This window comes from Rhamphochromis sp. 'chilingali' (assembly GCF_963969265.1).
Source record: "Rhamphochromis sp. 'chilingali' genome assembly, chromosome: 4".
Taxonomy (NCBI): Eukaryota; Metazoa; Chordata; class Actinopteri; order Cichliformes; family Cichlidae; genus Rhamphochromis; species Rhamphochromis sp. 'chilingali'.
The window spans coordinates 32,707,383-32,726,953 of NC_137948.1; the positions used below are offsets into that span (position 1 = coordinate 32,707,383).

The 19,571-nt window shown below is 41.8% G+C and overlaps 2 protein-coding genes across 2 annotated transcripts; both read left to right on the forward strand.

Moving 5' to 3' along the window:
• Window positions 1-556: 556 nt before the first annotated feature.
• Window positions 557-12,086, forward strand: gpr108 (G protein-coupled receptor 108). Its single transcript, XM_080881482.1, has 18 exons — window positions 557-1,158; window positions 1,421-1,540; window positions 3,645-3,695; window positions 3,876-3,964; window positions 4,062-4,132; window positions 5,025-5,170; window positions 5,259-5,321; window positions 5,411-5,512; window positions 5,590-5,723; window positions 6,742-6,817; window positions 6,911-6,984; window positions 7,072-7,189; window positions 7,265-7,395; window positions 7,755-7,798; window positions 7,879-7,928; window positions 8,157-8,240; window positions 8,573-8,694; window positions 9,175-12,086. Exons 1-18 carry the CDS (start codon window positions 1,063-1,065, stop codon window positions 9,260-9,262), a joined length of 1,659 nt encoding a protein of 552 aa, XP_080737608.1. The 5' UTR covers window positions 557-1,062; the 3' UTR covers window positions 9,263-12,086.
• Window positions 12,087-12,402: 316 nt separating this feature from the next.
• soul5l (heme-binding protein soul5, like) lies at window positions 12,403-18,966 on the forward strand. Its single transcript, XM_080879614.1, has 7 exons — window positions 12,403-12,518; window positions 13,362-13,421; window positions 15,085-15,166; window positions 15,267-15,387; window positions 15,472-15,611; window positions 16,616-16,779; window positions 16,973-18,966. Coding segments are annotated over exons 1-7 (1,059 nt in total). The 5' UTR covers window positions 12,403-12,516; the 3' UTR covers window positions 17,463-18,966.
• The last annotated feature ends 605 nt before the right edge of the window (window positions 18,967-19,571 follow it).

Below are 19,571 nucleotides of genomic sequence, written 5' to 3' on the forward strand. Positions count from 1 at the left end.
TACATCTGGACATCTTAGCAGCCTCTATCCATCAGTCTTTAAAGGGTTATTAGTTATTTCCAAATAATTTGAAACTCATCATATTACAGTGAGAAAGTTTATTCCCAGGTGAAAAAAATATTCAAGACAGCTGCAAAGCTTCTCATGACTGGAAGTCCCAGAAAATCCCCCTTAGTGACTTTTTTTCTCGTGGCCACAAATAAGTATTTCGTGGGCACGTTATACTATTTCGACGGCACGAAGTAGTATTTTGTGGCCACAATTTATTTATTTTTTGGACCATGTCATCAGAGGGGCTATAAAAATGATCTTGTTTGAACAATAATCGCGATTTGTGGACAATACAAATAACGTGTACAGAGAATATAGAACATTTGTTGAGTGAGACAACAAAACGTAAACTCGTAGTTTGAATGTCTGAAACAATAAAAGCTCCACGTGTCAAAAGTTCATCTCCGCAACGTAACAACACAGAGAGACTGTATCCGACGTGGAGGGTCATTCTAATCACGTGAACTCATTTTAGCCGGAAGCTTAGTGTCAGGGCTGAACCACGTGATCAAAATCTAGGACAACTCATATAAGGTGTAGTCAGATCCTTGAACAACATTTATCGTTTTCTGACACAAAATTAGTACAGAAAAGCGGGTTGTACGGGTGGGCAGTTTTAAAGCCTACATTGCTCCGGTTGCTTGCGCAGAGTGTTGTCTATATCTCGGCTGTGGCACTGTAGCGGGTGTGAGCCCGCAGCAGCTGACGCTCTTGTCCGCACCTTAATCAACGTTTTGTTCTTGACACCAGACCAGGAAGTCAGATCGTGACGCCTACAAGCTAGCTGTTACCTTAAGCGATGACAGCAGAAAGGAATTCGAAAACAAGATACATGGTTGTAGTTTGATAGTAAACGACGCCATTTAAGAGCCGGAAAGCTAAGCTGAAAGATTCTAACTCTCGCATTTGACCTGGTTTACATTCAAGTCTGCTATCTAGCTTGTTATTTAGCCACCTGGAAGGATTGACGCTCCCTAGTATTAGCAGCTAGTTACCGCTAGCGAGTCAGCGATGGCGGTGGGGCACAGAGTCTGCTTTGTGGCTGGATTTTTATTCATATTACTTCTGCCTGGGTGCGAAGCAAGAATACACAAGCTTACATTGACGGTAAGGCAACAAATTATGACAGCGCTAGCTCGGGAGCTAATGGCGTGTTGTTTTCCTCTGCTCCCGTCGAGCGTCTTACTACTCAATTCGTATGTTGTAATTAATTCTAATGGCAGAGGACAGTCCAAACATAATGTCGCGTTGGGTTTTGTTATGGGCGCACGAGAAAAGCTACCAAAGCTTCTTAAATCTGAGTCTTAGGAGACATGTTTACTGACTGAACCACAACAGCTGAGCTCTACTTGTTTGTTCTTACAACCAGAATGAAATTCGCCACACCATCGACCTCAACGACTTTGGCTTCTACGCTAACGGAACTCTGGATGTCTACCTGCATTCACTGCAAGTCCCGGAGACTTCAGTGGACTTCAGCAAGTACCCAGTAAGTCCGGTGTGTGTGTTTGGTTATATGCGGTGGTTCATTGACCTTTCTTTTCAACAGGTGGCATTGTGTTCTTCAAAACGATAGAATTGAATTACAAAAAGAAAGATAATAATAATAATAATAATAATAATAATAATAATAATAATAATAATAATAATAAAAAGCAGGAACAAATTCAAGCTAGAGGTAATGTTGTACCAGGCAGTACCGTTAGATGTACGGTTTTATATATTAATATGAAATGGCACATCTATTACAGATGTGCAATTCCATTTCTATTTATCATTTGTTTGCATAAAACCTTTAAATCTGAGGCCACATTTGAATACAACTATGTCAAAATGTTCTCCAGCCTCTCCATAAATGTAAATCCACATCTGTAATTCGGGACAGGTGCATCAACAGTTGTTTGACTTTGAATATGAAAAATAAAAATAAAAACAACTAGCAGTCCTGTAAAGACCCATGAAACTTATCATATGTGGTCAAACTAAAACAAAAGTTGAATGAAAAGAACATTTTCTTCATCTTTGTTACTAAGAATTTCACTCAAAATATGCCTTTTGGACAGAGACTCAAAATTAATGCGTGATTGGAAATGAAGGCTCTGAGTTTGCGTTACTTTATCTGTGGAATTTTTCAGTTTTTGTTAATAATTGTACAGCCTCTTGGGTTTTAATAAACAGGTTCACCGTAGCAGATCCATAATCAAACCCACAGTCGCTGTCCATTTTGTGTAAATGGACAGCAAATTATAATCATCAACAGGTTTAATTAATTAAAAAAAAAATTTTAACACTGAGGTTTTGAAGGGAAAAAATGTAACTATATGTTTGTTAACTGCTTGTTAAAGAATTAATATCTTGACTCGATTAGGCTGCAGACAGAGTTAATGAAGTATTTTTGGCCCAGCTAACATATTTGTGTTGTTATTTTGTGGATTCTCTATGTAATGTGGCAATATTTTCTTCTATTTTTGTATATTTTATACAGTGTGTAAAGTGTTTGTTAGGTTTACCTAAAAGATTAATTCTGTTCACCTGGATGTAGCGTTTTCACTGAGAAAACTGTTTCGTCACTCATCCAAGTGACTTCTTCAGTGTCAGCTGACTCCAGGTTTCCCCAACTTTATAAACAGTACATTTGCACAATGACTGAAACTAGCACCACTCATGAAGGCCAAAGATCAGTGGTTATGAGAATTTGCATATTCATTATCAGGAGACTGACCTCACAGCCCAGAACATCTTTTTAGCAAAGATTTCTATTTATCTTGGTACAGAAGCAAAAATAATGAATAGAAACAAAATAAACAGACAACAAAATTGGTCTCAGAACCATTTATCAGGCTAATAGTTCATTTAAAACAAAAGGATTCAATCTGACCTTTTTTCAAATTTTATTTATTTATTTTTCCCCAATGATTCATCAGACTGAAGGACTAATGAGCTAAAACATAAATGAAATCCATCCAGTTATTCACATTTCATTAGAACGGCCACTTCTCCTACAGTATTAATCAGGATTTAATCAAACCATCACGCAACGATCATCTAATGGGTCTTCACCTGAATTACTCAGCTGCAAGGTCTCAACAAAATGTGCTGTTTTGTGGGGAACAGCCTGTTAATTGTGACTATTCATGGGTCAGATGAGCTACTACGTCGCTGACATTTTTTGTTGTTTTTGTTTTTGTTGTTTTGTTTGTTTTGGGTTTTTTTTTTTTTTTTAAATATAGGGAAAAAACATACAATGAAAGTATGCATGAACATTGCCTTTAATAAGCCTCTCTTCCTAGACAGTTGTTGTTAAACATTCGAGTGCACTGTAAGCAGTGTGACCGCTGAAGTAATGTAGTGGAGTGCTCGAAACAACAGTGAGTCGGGCTAACCTGACACAAAAGTCATGAAGCAGCAGCAGTGAGCTCATCAACCTTTGGTCTTGTGTTTGCGATGGTGTCAAGTGTCATGTTTTAAGAGCTGATTTGACAGTAAAAACTTGCAGATTGAGTTAGTGTGATAAAATATGTGTTATAAAATAAATAGAGATTTGAATCAGCTGCTTTTAACCCTACTGATTAACGTAATCCCACTTTCTTAAGGTTGGGTTCAGCCTGTCCAGATCGCGTGTTAATGGAGTCTTGTCCTACACAGTAAGTACATCACCATAAATATTTCTGTCAGCATTGTACATCATTATTTTCAGACCTTTCAAAATCAGTTGTGCAATTATGTAGGACAAGGACGGCCTTTTGTTGAAATGCACTTATGAAAGTTTTGTTATTATGAATACAGGTGTTGAGTGAGTGTTTGTGTGACGTTTCCCCCTCTAGGCAGAGGATTTGAAGAAATGTCTGCTCACTCAAAATGCGACCAGTGCCGAGCCTCTCATTCGTTTTCTCATTAATATCAAGAACCAAAGGTGTGGATGTTTCAGCACTAATATTCAAAAATGTTTGTTACAGTGCCGTCGGCAGCTCAGTGTGTGGAGGCTAACTGTATAATTTGTGTTTGTGTAGCGTCAGTGTGGATGCTGTGAATAAACAAGACAACATACTGATTGCGAAGGAAAAGGTTGAAGCAGATAAAGGTTAGTGTTGGCCACACAAATACCAAAATTTGGATTTTGCTTCCTTCAGTGGCATCATTTAAACAAAGTACACTTTAAATTTCTATCCCACCCCAAAAACAATTCTATTTAAAGTGTTCTATTAAAGGCTTGTCTTTATTTATTTTTTGATAAAGAGAAGAGTAACTCAGATGTATTCATCAAGGTTCTTCTGTTTTTGTGATAAAGGAGCAGGTCTTAAGAAGTGTTTGTTTATGGTATTTACATAATATGTCAAATGTAAGATAATTTCATAGTCTCTGATATATTTTACACAGTGTAAGGATTTTCATCAAATGCACTTGTAGCTCTTTCCCACTAGTACTTACTCTGCTCGACTCGACTCTGTTTTTATCATTTGCCATCACAGTCGAGTGTCAACCAATGTGCGTGGGATCTTCATAACAACGTGGCTGAAAGTGCTGTTACGTCATTTATATGTGGAACAAACGGCACAACAATGGCGGGCGTCGAAGCGATTTGTATAGCTACTATTCAGCGTGTGGCTTTTTGTCACAGTCTGGGACCACAGTGTTGATTTTTGTGAACAAGACGCTCTCACGACTCAAACACTGACATCACTAACTAACCAATCGGTGTTATGCAGTCTGTTAACATCATTTTTGGATCACCTCTGATTTGTGTGGAACTCCGGCTGAGTAGGCACTAAAAAAAGTACCTGGTACTACAAGCCTAAGCCGAGTCAAGTAGGTACTAGTGGAAAGAGGCATTGCTATTATACTGTCCTTTGTTTTCATTCGACTTTGCCTTTGTTTTTGTTTTCTTGATATGAAAGCATCCACCTGTGTATAGAATGCTCGGAATAAACTAAATTTCTACCTTTGTGCCTGGCATCTGCACTTGTGCTCTGTAGATCAGGAGAAAGTCAAACGTGATTCAGAACAACAATCAAAAAATCAGGATAAGTCAGCGGAGCACCAAGACAAACGGAGCGATGACAAGAAACCAGAGCAGGCTGTGCAGAACCCTGAAGCTGTTAACGTGACAGGGACATTCAATGTATGTTTTTCTTGTTTTTTGTTATTTTGGTCTATTTTTAGTTTGATTTTAATCCCAAAATTAATTTCTACGCTGTATTTCATTTTAGCTAAGCAGTCGCCACCATGTGACTTTAGATTTGGAAAAAAACGGCAGCATCTACAGCTTCAGTGTAAGAAAATCCTCCTTATCCAGTATGCTCAGGCATGTTTAAGGGCAGGATTGTCTCTGACAGGAAGTGTTTTCTCTTTCTCTCAACAGTTCCGCATACGGTTTGGCTCAGAGGCGGAGGGCCTGTACAGCTTGAAGTTCCACTACTGTCGAAACAGCGATCCGGGATTTAACGAGCCCTACTCGTTTGCAGTGAGTTGAGTATTTTTGAGTTTATAAAATGCACACTCACGTGCGTGTGTCTGCTTACCATGTTGCGTGCATCACAGGTTGAAGTGAGGGAGAAGAATCCCCATGGCTTCCTCTCTGCAGCGGAAATCCCTCTGCCTCGCCTTTATCTTTATATGGCTGGAGTTTTCTTCATTGCTGCTCTGGTCTGGGTGTACAATCTCATGAAGCACAGGTACACGGGCACAATGAAGTAATAGTGAACCACACTGTTTTGCAGGATTGGAAATTAAAAAAAAAAAAAATTACTTGCATAATCTGGGAAGCTCTTGCTACAAAGTGTATGATGGAAGAATACGGTTAGGGCCACTGGCTCATATGACCCCATACTAAAGTGAACACAGTTTGTAGTGTTTATTGTTATAATCACTCTAACATGAAGCATGACAATATTTGCTAATTGACACTAATTAGATCATTAAGCATAGGATCCTGTTCACACCTCAGTGGAAGACTGTGGCACAGTCACTGTTTTACAGTGGGTGTTGAGTAACTTCAAGTACTTCACACTCACTACAAGGAACTTTTAGTTTATAAAGTTTAAAAAAAAAAAGACTTTGGCTTCTTTGACACATCATACTTGACAACGCAGCCCAAATACATTTTTTAAGAAGATATTTGCTCCAATCATGACAGTGAAAGAGCACTAGCTACCACTGGCCTTCCTCTAGATCCCACTAGTGCCCCGCAGGACTCTACAGACATGCCCATAGATGCTGCAGCCTTCCCACTAAAGGAACATAAAGCAGGTTTACAGTGAGTGATTTACTAAAACGTGTTGTCCTTTAGCCAACTTGGCAGCTATAGCTCTGGCAGAGTGTTCTGCTGTGGCTTACTGTTGCTCTGGAAGTGCTCATAGCCCAGAATATAAGGAAGAAAGAAGGAAAATTGAGTTACAGAATAAAAACATGCGACCCCATGAACTGCTGGATTTATTAAAGATGGCTGAAACGCTTTCTGTGCTGACATGGCTCGAGCTTAGCTAACAGGTTTGCATTCCCAAAAAAAAAGACAGACTAACAAAACTGAGCTGCAGAGGTCATACAGTATCCTGCCCCAAAGCATTTGCCCAACATTTTCAATTGCTTGACTAAAATTTACATCATAACTAATTATTTGGATGAACCTTAAGCAGTAGGAATAAAAGCATTTCCTGCAGTGTTTAAACATCTCTCTTCTGTGCTTGTTTGCAGTTACAGTGTGTTCAAGATCCACTGGCTGATGGCAGCGCTAGCCTTCACAAAGTCCATGTCACTGGTTTTCCACAGTGTAAGTGCATCACCACCACAGCACAGTCTTGAGTTTGAATCCTCTCATAAAAAGAGACTCACTGAATTCTGCCTCTGTCCCCGTCTCTCTCAGATCAACTATTACTTCATCAACACTAAGGGGCATCCTATTGAGGGCTGGGCCATCATGTATTATATAACACACCTGTAAGCAGAACCTCAGCAGAATCGGCGTCTTAGCCTAGGTTGTATTTGATTTGTATTACACACAAAAAATGTTTGTATCCTTCCCAGGCTAAAGGGGGCGCTCCTGTTCATCACACTGGCGCTGATTGGTACCGGCTGGGCTTTCGTGAAATACATCCTGTCCGACAAGGAGAAGAAGATCTTCATGATCGTCATTCCTCTGCAGGTGAGCAGCAAATCAAATGGTGTTTGGGTGATTTTTATGTGTATTTGCTTTGATGGCTCGCCGGTCGTGCTGCAGGTCCTGGCTAACGTCGCATACATCATCATCGAGTCTACAGAGGAGGGCTCCAGCGAGTACTACGTGTGGAAGGAGATCCTCTTTCTGGTGGACCTTATCTGCTGTGGAGCCATCCTTTTCCCTGTTGTGTGGTCAGTGTGATATCTGTTATTGAATTACATTTTAGTCCCAAATTAGTTTTGGGGGCTAGTGTTTAAAGTTACTAAGATTTCTGGGATAAGAGGATCAGTATGGGAAAGTGGAGCATGTTTGATAGAGTAGAACGCCCAGAATAATTCAACTTCATGAAAAAAATGAGAGGGGACCAAAAGCATTGCCGTCCAGCCCTGCCTACTTGATGAAACAGTCATGAAAATTTTCAGTTTGAAGTTATGAAACAAGAGATAAGTAGTTTCTTGTAATTCGAAATGAACTTTGTGTTACGTGGTGTATGCATGCAAGTTTGCCCCAAATAGCAGATTCATTGTATAACACGTCTCTGTCTTTAAAGGTCAATCCGTCACCTACAAGAGGCTTCTAGCACCGATGGCAAAGGTGAGTCCTGCTGCAACTACAGGGCTTTAATAGGTGGAGAGGTTTTGTTCTGTGTTTAACTTGGTGCATGTTTCTTTCAGCTGCCATGAATTTGGAGAAGCTCAAGCTCTTCCGCCATTATTATGTGATGGTAAGAAGGCCAGTATTTTGCTGTTGTTCTGTGACCCTCCATTCATCTGAACAATCGGACCAGTAATAGATTTACCAGTTACACTGAAAACTTGCCTCTGACAATGTTTTTTAGCAAAGCAAAATTAATCCTGAGGAAAAGGAAGATTTTAGTGTGATTGATATTTTTTTTTTTGTTTAACCGTGCAAATTTAAAGAGTTCTTACTGAAATGTTTTCTGTCATTTTAGATCGTGTGTTACATCTACTTTACAAGGATCATAGCCATTCTGCTCAAATTCACTATGCCTTTCCAGTGGCAGTGGTGCTATGAGGTAAGACGATGACGGTGCAGCTACAGCAGTTGTTTGAAAAAAGTCGAGGACGGTCTGTGCTCTCTGAATCAACAATGACTGGCAATACTTGCCTGATGTGAGCTGGTATAAATCTGCCAGCACATTACTTATTTAAAGCCCTTTATTAAAGAGCACTGTATTCCCCTCTGAGGCCTGATGGGATATTAGCGTTGCTTGAAGAATGTGAAACAGCGCATATGTTAAAAAGGCCCTGTGCTACTTATTTGTTTGCAAAGAAATTTTCCGGATGTTGTGGACAGTGTTAAGACACTTTCTCCTGTCTGTTATTAAACGCACTGTTTCTTCTTCAGTTTCTGGTGGAGGTGTCGACTCTCATCTTCTTTGTGTTGACGGGCTACAAGTTTCGCCCAGCATCCAATAACCCCTATCTCCAGCTTCCCCAGGACGAGGACGACGTCGAGAATGATGAAGTGTAAGCGTGACACATCTGTATGAGCCCACACCTGGCATTTAAATAACTTATCCTGTTACTGAGTTCTTACCTGATTAATTTATACTTGGAGAAGTTATAGAAAGTAGCATGTCTTCAAAGTATGGTTGAAGTAGCCAAATCTCCGTATGAGTCTTTTATTGAGATTTGGTTTTTTGTCCTCATTAACACAAAGTGAAAACACTATGATATCGCATAGCATGTGTGCGGTGTGATCATAAATGAATATTGAAGAAAACATTACTTTATGAGTGATGGTGCTGAAAGAGCTGAAACTATTCTAGTGGTGCTGACTGTCTATTTAGTTCCATCACATAAGGAGGAGGCTCGTGTGGGTAATGTGTGGCTAAGCGTTTGTTTTTCTGTGATTTCCATAAGATTTAATAATTCCGACTGAACTAAGATGAAGGTTGAGAAAGTGTTTGCCATTAAAAGTGCTGCTGCTCTTCTGTTTGTGTCCAGAGTGACTGAGTCAGGTGCACTCGAGGGCATTTCCAAAGTCAAGAAGACGTCCAACGGACGCGATCGCCAGAAAGAGTCCACCTTGTGAGCAGGAAGCTGCATCTTTGGGAGCGGCCAACTAAACATCCCGAGGCCAGCTGACAGAAAGGGGTACACACACACACGGACCAAGGCTCCCCACTTCCAGTGACAGCTCTCCCATTGAAACTCTTTCTGTGGTTGCAGTGGTTGTGCCCACTGTCTGGCTATGCAAAAAAAAAAAAGAAACGGACTAACTTATTGGACGCTCTCTGTTTCCCTTAAATGCTCCACCTAAAAACTGAGAGGTACTGAGATACAACCACATGGACGGGTGGAGATATGAAAAGGAGCTCTGATGTTCTGTATGTTTCATTTCTCTCTCCCCCTCCAAAGATAATTTTTTAGACACTTTCTTTTGAGTGTGTTTATAGCAGCTATTTAAAACGGTACTTCTGTGAGCCTCTTAGCTGTAACTATTCCTGTGCAGAGTGTGTTTAGTGTGTGAGTGAAAGTGAGACGACACAGGATTTGGCTACCCCCGCCTCCCCACCCCAGTGACAATAGCCCATACTCAGGTGAAAGGCTAATCAGTATATTTCAAATTTAAGCATCCGTCTCGTGTTTCATTCCCATTGTTCACGGGTCATAAAAATCCCACTTTATCACCACACAGTACCGTAGGTTTTTTTTTTTCCTCTTACATGTATGATTTGTATATTGAAATATATGGTTAACAAGAAGTTGTATATTTCAATATAGATTGACTTATTACATATTGAAATGTTATATTTCAGTATTATTGTTGATGTTGGAGACTTAAGCGTTCCTCCCAGCCCGTCACTCGGACTGCTGCTGTAATTTAGTGCTTTAGTGGTTTGAGGACAACTCCAGTACACCTCTGTGAATACAACCAATATGGTGACATGTGAAGATGTAGGCAGATGAACAGTTTTTTTTTTTTCTCTAAAATAAGCAGAGAAGTTTGCCCTCTGCGTTTTCAATGACGGCCTTGTTCTTTACAACCCCTCCCCCCCATCTCTCGTTTGGCATTGCTGTGCCAACTGGGCAGAGAAGTGACCTAACTGATCATTTTTGAATTTGCCTGCTTTTGGTTTTACCTTTCTGCTCTTGATGTGAAGCTTATTTTATGAATTATTGGTTTGATATTAGGTTTTGAAAAGATCAGCAATGTGTGTGCAGCCAAACTGGGTGGATGGCCATTTGTAAATAAGACTGCTGACACAAAAGGAGGCACTTAACACTTTGCTGAGCAGTGCAGAGAGGCTTTGTGGAGCGCTTTAGACAGTTCGGGTTCAATCAGATTTTTTTTCCTCTTTTTGGATAGACAAACAGGTGTGGCGATGAGGAAAGACTACTGAGATTTTACTCCAATCACTCGGTGCAGGGATGACCCCAGTACCTTGGAGGGAAGGATTTAGCAGTGGGTGAAGTTCACTTTAGTTTCAGTGAAAACATTTTTTTAATTGTTACAGAGAGCTGTTTGGTGTCTGTATCAGCTGTCACAATAAAGTTCTGCAAAGTTCTCCGATTACACTGTTATGTATATGTCATTTTTGGGGTTTTAAACTGCATAGCTTGCACTAAAATAATCAAGATGGGAAAAGAATTGTGCTCCAAGCATGAAGAAAAGTGGGGAACCTGCAGAAGGAGTCACATTTGCCCCGAGCTTTGGCTCCTCCTGTGCCTGGTAAAGGGGCACCGACTTGACGGAGCTCCTTCAGAGGCCCACACATTCAGCTGCTGTCTGCACACACACAGTAGTACTCTGCATGAGTCAGCTGATTGTGATGCTTACAACATGTTGAGGGTCTGACCTGCTGTTTCTTCATTTACATGATATGTAAAGTAACTACTGAGCAGGTTTTGCATGACAGCCGCCAAACCTTTCCTGCCCATCTGTTTATTTAAATTACATCTGCCTCAACGTTAAAGGTGATTTATGGTACTCTCGTGCTTCACATCATGTAGTTCTTTAAGTACAGTGACTTCGTGTTCAAGAAAAAAGTTTGAGATTATCTGAGCTTTGTGACATTTTGTATTATCCTGCTGGAAACAGCAATCAGAAGATGCATACCATCTGGTCAGAAAGGTATTGACCTGGTCAGCAACAGTACTCAGGTAGGCTGTGGTGTTTAACTGATGCTCAGTTGCCACCAAGGGGTCCAAAGAGTTCAATGCTTTGGACTTTCAGCAGGTCATCTTGACGATGCTTTCATGCCTAAATGCACCTAAATGCTTGAAAATGTAAGGGAACTCTTTGAAAACACATTAGATCTCAATGAAGGCGAAAAATCAATGCAAGTTAGGAATACCTTCTTTTTCTTAACTTAGTAACATTTTTGCCCTTAAGAGCAAAATTAGATAGAACTAAACACTGGTTAAACACCAGACCCTGCTCTCTGACTTCCTCCTGAGGTTCATTCGAAGAGTTCCTGCAGTGGGAAATTACCTAAGTTAAGCAGATTTCTTGGGCAAAGTTGCAAAAATGAACCCATCCATGTAAAACAAACTAGTTAATAATGTAAATGTAAACTAGTACGCTATTTTATAAATGAAGCAACCCAAGGAATTATCTCACCTTCAGCTTACTATGCACACACAATTACATTTTTTTATTTTTTATTTTTTTTAAGCAGCAACATTTTGTACAGCAAGAATGGCAGTCATTTAATGTGGAGCAGCACACTCTGGGAGCAGTGGGCCGGACCAGTCAAACGCCCTTTCTGTCAGTGTAAAGATGTCCTGTTTATTTTTTTTGTTACTGTTGGCCTAATGTTTAAAAATATATAGTGTAAATTGAAAAAAACAAACACTATAAGCACTGTTTCCTGTCATTGTCAATGGGGGATGTGTCCATCTGTAGGCAAAGCTGTAAAGCTAATGTGAATAAAGTTAAAAGTACAAAATCTAGCATGCCAGTGTATATATTTTCCAAAAGCCGAGTGGGCCGGATTGGAGTCTTTGCCGGAAGATTCTGGGCCCCGGGCCTTAAGTTTGTCACCCTTGCTGTAGAGCAGTATACATGTGGGATCTCCATCCTTACTTTAACCCTTGCTTGCACAGCAGGCAGTGATTCATTACTAATGGAAAATTTCGAAGCGGAAAAAACCCCAGAAACGGGATACAGTTGGCAGTCTCGAGGCTGCTCCGCCCCTCCGTTCTGCGAGCTGCAGGCAGACGCCGGTGCTCACTGCAGTCACTCCGCAGTGCATCCAGCATCAGACTGCAGTCTCCTCACACCGCGCCTCCCTGCGCTCCCCTGGCAGGTGGACACTTATAGAAGCACGCGGGGTCGCGACCATGTAAGTATCATCTCGAGTATCTTCTAGTTTAAGAAACCGTTCGGTGATGGTGATGTTTGTGATAGTAGTTGACTGTTATTTTGCAGGAGTTTTTGCGGCGTTGCGCACAGGTAAAGTTGATTTGTTTGCGTCATCGTTTATCGGCTGCAGGAAAATGCATTTCAAGCTGCTCTAATACATCAGTGTTAATAATAATAATAAACAATGAAGATCACCGATGAGCTCATTTGGATACAGTCCGCCCGGTTACTACATCACCTGTATCTGTGAAACGCCCTTCCTCTTTAACGCCTTTTTTGTAAAGTTGGAATAAAATTAGGATCTGAACAGGTTGTGATCACAGCGGGATGCGATGAGCTGCCGATCCCGGTTCTTCCTTGACCTCGAAATGCCTTTGGATTGATTTAGAAAAGACCCAGCCTGATGATGCAGCAGATTCCTTCGCTCTCTCCCTGTTTGCGTCGCACTGAGGCAGGAAAACGTGTCCTGTTTCACCTCCGCAGTGCAAACACGCCGGGATGCAGCACAGCAGGCCAACTCCGATTTCTGCAGTCTAGCACCTTTAAAAAAAAAAAAAAAAAAATCTGTCCTTATCATTGTCTTTCATTTTAGAACAGCAGTCCTTTGATTATTTAGAGAAACTGTAGAGTTATTTTACCCACACAACATCCTTTCGCTACAAAATCATTAATGCTGTTTCTTTCTTCATCACTCTTTTAACTTGTACACAGACAGTTCTCTTAGTTGTTTCCCATCAAATGATTCTTTGATACTCATGAGACTTTTTCCTCTTTGTTATGTAAATCATTTGCAAACATCATTGCCTTGTGTGTCCTCCCACAGGGCTTTCATCTCAATCTTTGCTATTCTGGCCCTTGTGGTCTCAGCTGAAGGCAGTGTTGGGTAGGTGGAACGCTTCGTGCAGATTGCATTACAAACCTATGATGGCACTGAAATGTTCCGGTTTCAGTTCCACGCTATGGTTTTCAAACATGGCTTTAAAGTGGAGGTTTGTGTCCTCTCAAGGAGGAAACTTTATTCTTTTATCAGTTATTTACAAGTTTCTGACCACTTATAAAATGTGTTCAATGTGCTGCCCATTGTGTTGGATTGTCAATGCAACCTTCTTCTCCCACTCTGCACACACTGATAGCAACACCGCAGGAGAAATGCCAGCACAGGCATCCAGTATCCGTAGTTTCAGGTGCTGCACATCTTCACACCGTAGACAATTGCCTTCAGATGACCCCAAAGATAAAAGTCTAAGGGGGTCAGATCAGGAGACCTTAGGGGCCATTCAACTGGCCCACGACGACCAGTCCACTTTCCAGGAAACTGTTCATCTAGGAATGCTTGGACCTGGCACCCATAATGTGGTGGTGCACCATCCTGCTGGAAAAACTCAGGGAACGTGCCAGCTTCAGTGCATAAAGAGGGAAACACATCATCATGTAGCAATTTCAAATATCCAGTGGCCTTGAGGTTTCCATTGATGAAGAATGGACCCAATATCATTGTACCCCATATACCACAGCAAACCATCACTTCTGTTGTTCTAACAGTTTTGGAGGGATCCATCCAATGTGGGTTAGTGTCAGACCAATAGCGGTGGTTTTGTTGGTTAACTTCACCATTCACATAAAAGTTTGCCTCATCACTGAACAAAATCTTCTGCATGAACTGAGGGTCCTGTTCCAATTTTTGTTTTGCCCATTCTGCAAATTCTGTGCGCCGATCTGGGTCAGCCTCGCTGAGATGCGGCAGTAGCTGGAGTTTGTAAGGGTGCCATTTGTGAGTAGCTAATATCCGCTGAAGGGATGTTCGACTGATGCCACTCTCCAGTGACATGCGGCGAGTGCTACGCTGTGGGCTCTTGCTGAATGAAGCTAGGACAGCCACTGATGTTTCTTCATTAGTGACAGTTTTCTTGCGTCCACATTTTGGCAAATCCAACACTGAACCAGTTTCACGAAACTTAGCAAGCAGTTTGCTAACTGTAGCATGGGAGATGGGTGGTCTCGTAGGGTGTCTTGCATTGAAATCTGCTGCAATGACCCGGTTACTGCGTTCACCAGATATCAACACAATTTCGATCCGCTCCTCACGTGTTAACCTGTTCGACATGTCAATGGCTGTGAACAAAGAGAAACTTGTAACTAACTCATGAAAGAATAACGTTACGTTGAAACCAAGCACACCATTGTTTTTCTTGTGACATTACCAATAAGTTTGATGTGTCACATGGCCCTCTTCCTATTGAAAAAACAAAAGTTGTATCCAAGATGGCCGACTTCCAAATGGCCACCATGGTCACCACCCACCTTGAGGAGTTTGCCCCCTCACATATACTAATGTGCCACAAACAGGACTTTAATATTACCAACCATTCCAATGTTATTATGGTGTATCCATATAAATGGCCCACCCTGTACACTGAATGTTTATGGAGCTTCATAGTAGGCACAAGTCAGCTGAATTCATCCCCAGTTTCTTTATGAACCTGACTTTTTCTGACCACGTAGCGCTGCTGGACAATTAATGTAATTTATCAGTGTTCTTGTTGCAGACCCAGTACCAACAGCAGCTACTGCACAGAGTCAAAGGAATGTCTGGAATATGAGCTGATCTGCAAAACGGATGAATATGAAGTGAGTGAAAGCTCTCAGCAGACAGCAGTGCAACACGCGTTTCCGACTCGTCAAGCTCGTATTTCTCACATACCGTGTGCTTATGCGCGTTCGTGTCCAGGTGCGGCACTACAGCCCCACTCGCTGGGTGTCAACAGATGCTGAAGCCTATTTCATGGGAGTGGGTGCGGCCATGGCTTTCAGGAGACTCTTCCAGTATATTACCGGAAGCAACGAAGGAGGTAAGAAGTCGATATACAGGAGGTCAAATTGAGCTTTGATGAAGTGCATCAGTGTTTGGAATGATGATGACGGTGGTCATTCAGGTGTCCAGATGGACATGACCGCTCCTGTCCTGGTCAAGATCCCAGAGAAGACCAAGATGTGGGAGCCTGCTATCTACACGCTCAACTTCCCACTGCCGTCAGCCTATCAGGACAACCCTCCAGCACCCACTAATGACAAGGTAAGCCCTCGAATTGCCCTTGCCTCTACTGAGGTCAAACGCTGTTTATCCTGCCGGTAACTGTGTAATTCAATCAGTGATTTTCAGCTTTCAGATCAATAGAGATCATTGACGAGTGCGCGGTACTTAGTGCGGCTGGCCCTGCTGCTGCTCTCACTCAGCAGAATAGAAATGCATAGTGCTGAGTCAGCAAGGCGCCAGTGCTCTCTGTGTTTTCTGATTCTTAACAGACGAATCAGCCAATCACATGGCAGGAACTCATGCGTGTAAGCATGTAGAGATGGCATCCGAATTTAAGTGAGCCAGACTACTTCAAGCTGACAGGAAGGCAACAGTAACTTAAATAACCGCTTGTTACAATCAAGGTTTTCAGAAGAGCATCTCTGAATGTACGTCACACTGAATCTTGAAGCAGATGCGCTATAGCAACACAAGACCACACCTGAAGTGCCATTCCTGTCAGCTAACAAATGGACACTGATCTGATCTCTGATCTGATGAGTCTCCATTTCTGCTGTAACATTCAGATGTTTGTTGTAAAAAAACACGAACACATGGATCCATCCCCCCCTGTGTCAGTGGTTTAGGGTGGTGGTTATGTGTGGGGGATACTTCTGTGCTGGAAAGAATTGGGGCGCAGTATAAGCAAGGTGTACCTACTAAGGCTTCCAGGTAGTGTGTGTATAACGTTACAATGATCAACACACTTGTTTCAAGCAGTTTATTTTTAAACTATCGACTCTGTGTGCTGTCAGTGACAGCAGATGGTCGTCTTAGTTCCACAGCTCTTGAGGACACGGGAGGCTTTTTAAGGCCCAGTGTAACAATTATTTTGAACAGTGTATCGTGCAAAATTTCTCTAGTTGATCCCACAAATAAAAGGATCAAATTGTATATAAGTGTAAGAGTTTCTATTATATATCTAAAGCTACTCTGCTGCCCTTCCACTTTGTTTTCCACATGTATTTCACTGTGCTGGATTCTTCTCTGCATCCATCGCACAGCTGTATTTCACTGAGATGCCAGAGATGGACGTGTACGTGAGGAGTTACGGAGGCTGGATGCTGTCGGTCACCTCCAGACTTCACGCCCACCTGCTGACCAAAGAGCTAACCAGAGTTCGAGCTTTGTACAACCACAGCTATCACTACGGAGTCGGCTACGACAGGTGCTACGCATGTCTCATTTCTAATTTTCTTTGAGGGAATCGCTCATGACTGTGTCATCATGTGGTTCTTTTTGCTCTAGTCCATGTTGTGCACTCATTAAACAGTATTATCTGGACTTGTACTGCTGCACAAGGCATCGTCGCCTACTTCCAACTTTTATGTTCATGTCTCTTCTTCGTTTCTTGTGCGTAGCCCCTTGAAGCTGTTGAACAGGCACAACGAGGTGTGGTACGTGGCCGAGGGCGAGCCAGTTTGCTCAGATCCACACGAGCCGACACCTGCGCACACACCCCGTCCGACTCCCACCAACTTGCCCACAGACTTCCCCTTCGAGCCTCTCCCAGACAGCCTCTCTGATTCCCCCTCACTCACTCCCTCCGACCTGTCCTCAAACACCACGTCCAACTCCACCTCACAGATGCCCTCTGACACACCCACTCTGTCCCCATCAAACACTCCACCCAGTTCTCCATCTGATCTGCCTGCTCAAGCTGCATTCAGCAATCCCCAAACGTCCACCCAGAACCTGCTGGAACCGGCATCCAACTCCTCCGATCCCACCTCTGTGAGCCCGTCGCTGGAGCCCCAGTCTGGCACCACTCTGTCGAACAGCGTGGCTACCAGCCCCGAGGAGACACCGGCCGACACTGAGCCTGTGGTCGAGCCAAACGATGCTCATTAGCAGCAGTCAGATGTGATTCAAGCAGCTTTTCCAGATATATTTCTATGTAATCTAAACAGAAAGCAAACAGTGGAGGTGCTTGAGTCTGCGTGTGACAGACGGACCTGCTGTTCCTCTCCTTTTCCTCCTTTTCTCACTATACCCCTACTTATGGCACCGAGTGTTTAACTGTGTGTTCTATCGCAGCTTTGCACCTGCAGCTTCTCGAATCACTGATCACGTGCACTTCCACTTTGTCATTCCAATCTTATCCCACCGCTCCAGCGTAGATTTAAGTGAAATCTATGTATTAGTTAGAAGGTTAGTAATCTGAGTTATTGTGCTGGTTGATAGATGAAATGCTGGAACGAATTAATAGGCCAGACTTAATTATCTCAATGCTCAGTTTCACACTGAAGTTCTTAATATTTACTGCCTGGGTGCAACTTTCTAAAAGTTCATGCGTTCAACTTCTTCATCACTTTCGTGATGTATGTGGCAACATATTCATTTTGCATTTTCATTGGGATCTTTCTTGCAATCTTAGACACTAACTAATAATACAAACAGCTCCCAGATTATGACTTTGTATTTCACTTTTCTTTCCAGTATGTTGGCCCAGAAGAACCCCCAAAACTGCAGCCATATGATTTGTCAGCTCCAAACTTAGATCTGTGCAATCAAATATTTACCAAAAATACCTTTCCTTTGCAATACATTTAACCAGTATGTTATGGGAATTTATAGAGTAATCAAATTTCAACATTTATACCTGAACAGTATGATTGTTGAAAGTAAAACTGGACTCCTTGGCTCTGGCCTTTAGTTTTTCGATTAATGTTTCAAAACCTTTAAAATTACTTTCCCTGCTAAACTTGACCAAAAATAAGAAATGTTTTGTATGTTCTGTTACTTTAAAGTGGTCAGAAGTGTTTCTCACCACTAGGGGTTGCTGTAGAGCAGTGCTACGTCTCAAACTCTCTGAGCAATCTTGGTTCTGACAAGGTGGAACTACTGAAGTGGCCAGTTAGTGTATTTCTGGTAATCTCTATACATGTCCATATAGTACATGGTACTGTAAGCAAGGGTGATACAACAAGAGTGGTAACGGCTAATAATAATAATATGCCACATCTTTATCAGTAAAGAAGAAAGTCACTATCATTATGTTAACGTAAGCAGCTATTTAGCTTTGTGTGTGTTTTAGGGAGTAGGAGATCAGTGTTTCAGCCATCAAGGATGTAAACGTCTTGGTAAGAAATACTGAAAGTTAAAACTGTGTTTATCTTTGTTTAGCTTTTAGCCCAGCAGTGGCACTGCTTTGCAAACTGTCTGCTTAAGTGTGACCTACAGTTTCAACCAACTGCAGTAAGACTGCTCCAAAGATCTCAAAGAATCCCAGTTGATCAAACCAACGCAATAAAATTGACATGTTAATGAATTACATCCTCTATTGATGCATCTCCGAGCTACGTGCTGTATATATACACAATATATATACATTCTGTTTCTGATGAAGATGCAATAAAATAAACATGAACTCATGTTGGACTCATTTTGTTGCTGATGGTCTGGACTCCACTGACTAAAATGTTCAATTTTCCTTTTATTCATTTGTCAGTGAGCACAACTGAAGGGGAATCGACCCAAATGGTCTCCCACATGTATTCTGGTTCTGTTCACATGGAACGGCATCTCCCTTGCAACCAGGAGAAATGGATCAAAACCTATAAAAAAGCAAGGCTGGAGCGCACCTGCAGCCCTGTAGCAACTTTGTCAATATTTGTGGAGGAAAATAAGCAGTGAATGAGAATTTTATGAATGAATGAGAATAGTATTATATCGTTAGCAATGTATTGTGATAATATCATATCATGGGGTGTTTGGTGATTCCCACGTCAAAGCCAAGCACTGAGGTTGGCAACCTGCGGCTCACGAGCCACTGTACCGTAACCGTAAGCCTATTTATACATTTACTATGTATCATTAATACATGTACATTAATCTATCCTGTCCTAATTACATGTAACATCCTTGTTACCCGAGATTGCTGCTCTTTTTCTCCCTTCATTTGGAAGGAGCCACAACAGCGCTTTTGAAGCTGAAGGTTGCTAATGGCTGGCCTAGCCA

What these genes read in the sequence shown, in the direction of transcription:
- gpr108 (XM_080881482.1), top strand. Translation starts at nt 1,063, where the DNA reads ATGGCGGTGGGGCACAGAGTCTGCTTTGTGGCTGGATTTTTATTCATA. An exon ending in TGATCGTCATTCCTCTGCAG is followed by an intron (nt 7,190 to 7,264) that starts GTGAGCAGCAAA and finishes GTCGTGCTGCAG; the next exon opens with GTCCTGGCTAACGTCGCATA. An exon ending in TCCGCCATTATTATGTGATG is followed by an intron (nt 7,929 to 8,156) that starts GTAAGAAGGCCA and finishes CTGTCATTTTAG; the next exon opens with ATCGTGTGTTACATCTACTT.
- soul5l (XM_080879614.1), top strand. An exon ending in TCAGCTGAAGGCAGTGTTGG is followed by an intron (nt 13,422 to 15,084) that starts GTAGGTGGAACG and finishes TTCTTGTTGCAG; the next exon opens with ACCCAGTACCAACAGCAGCT. An exon ending in CAGCACCCACTAATGACAAG is followed by an intron (nt 15,612 to 16,615) that starts GTAAGCCCTCGA and finishes TCCATCGCACAG; the next exon opens with CTGTATTTCACTGAGATGCC.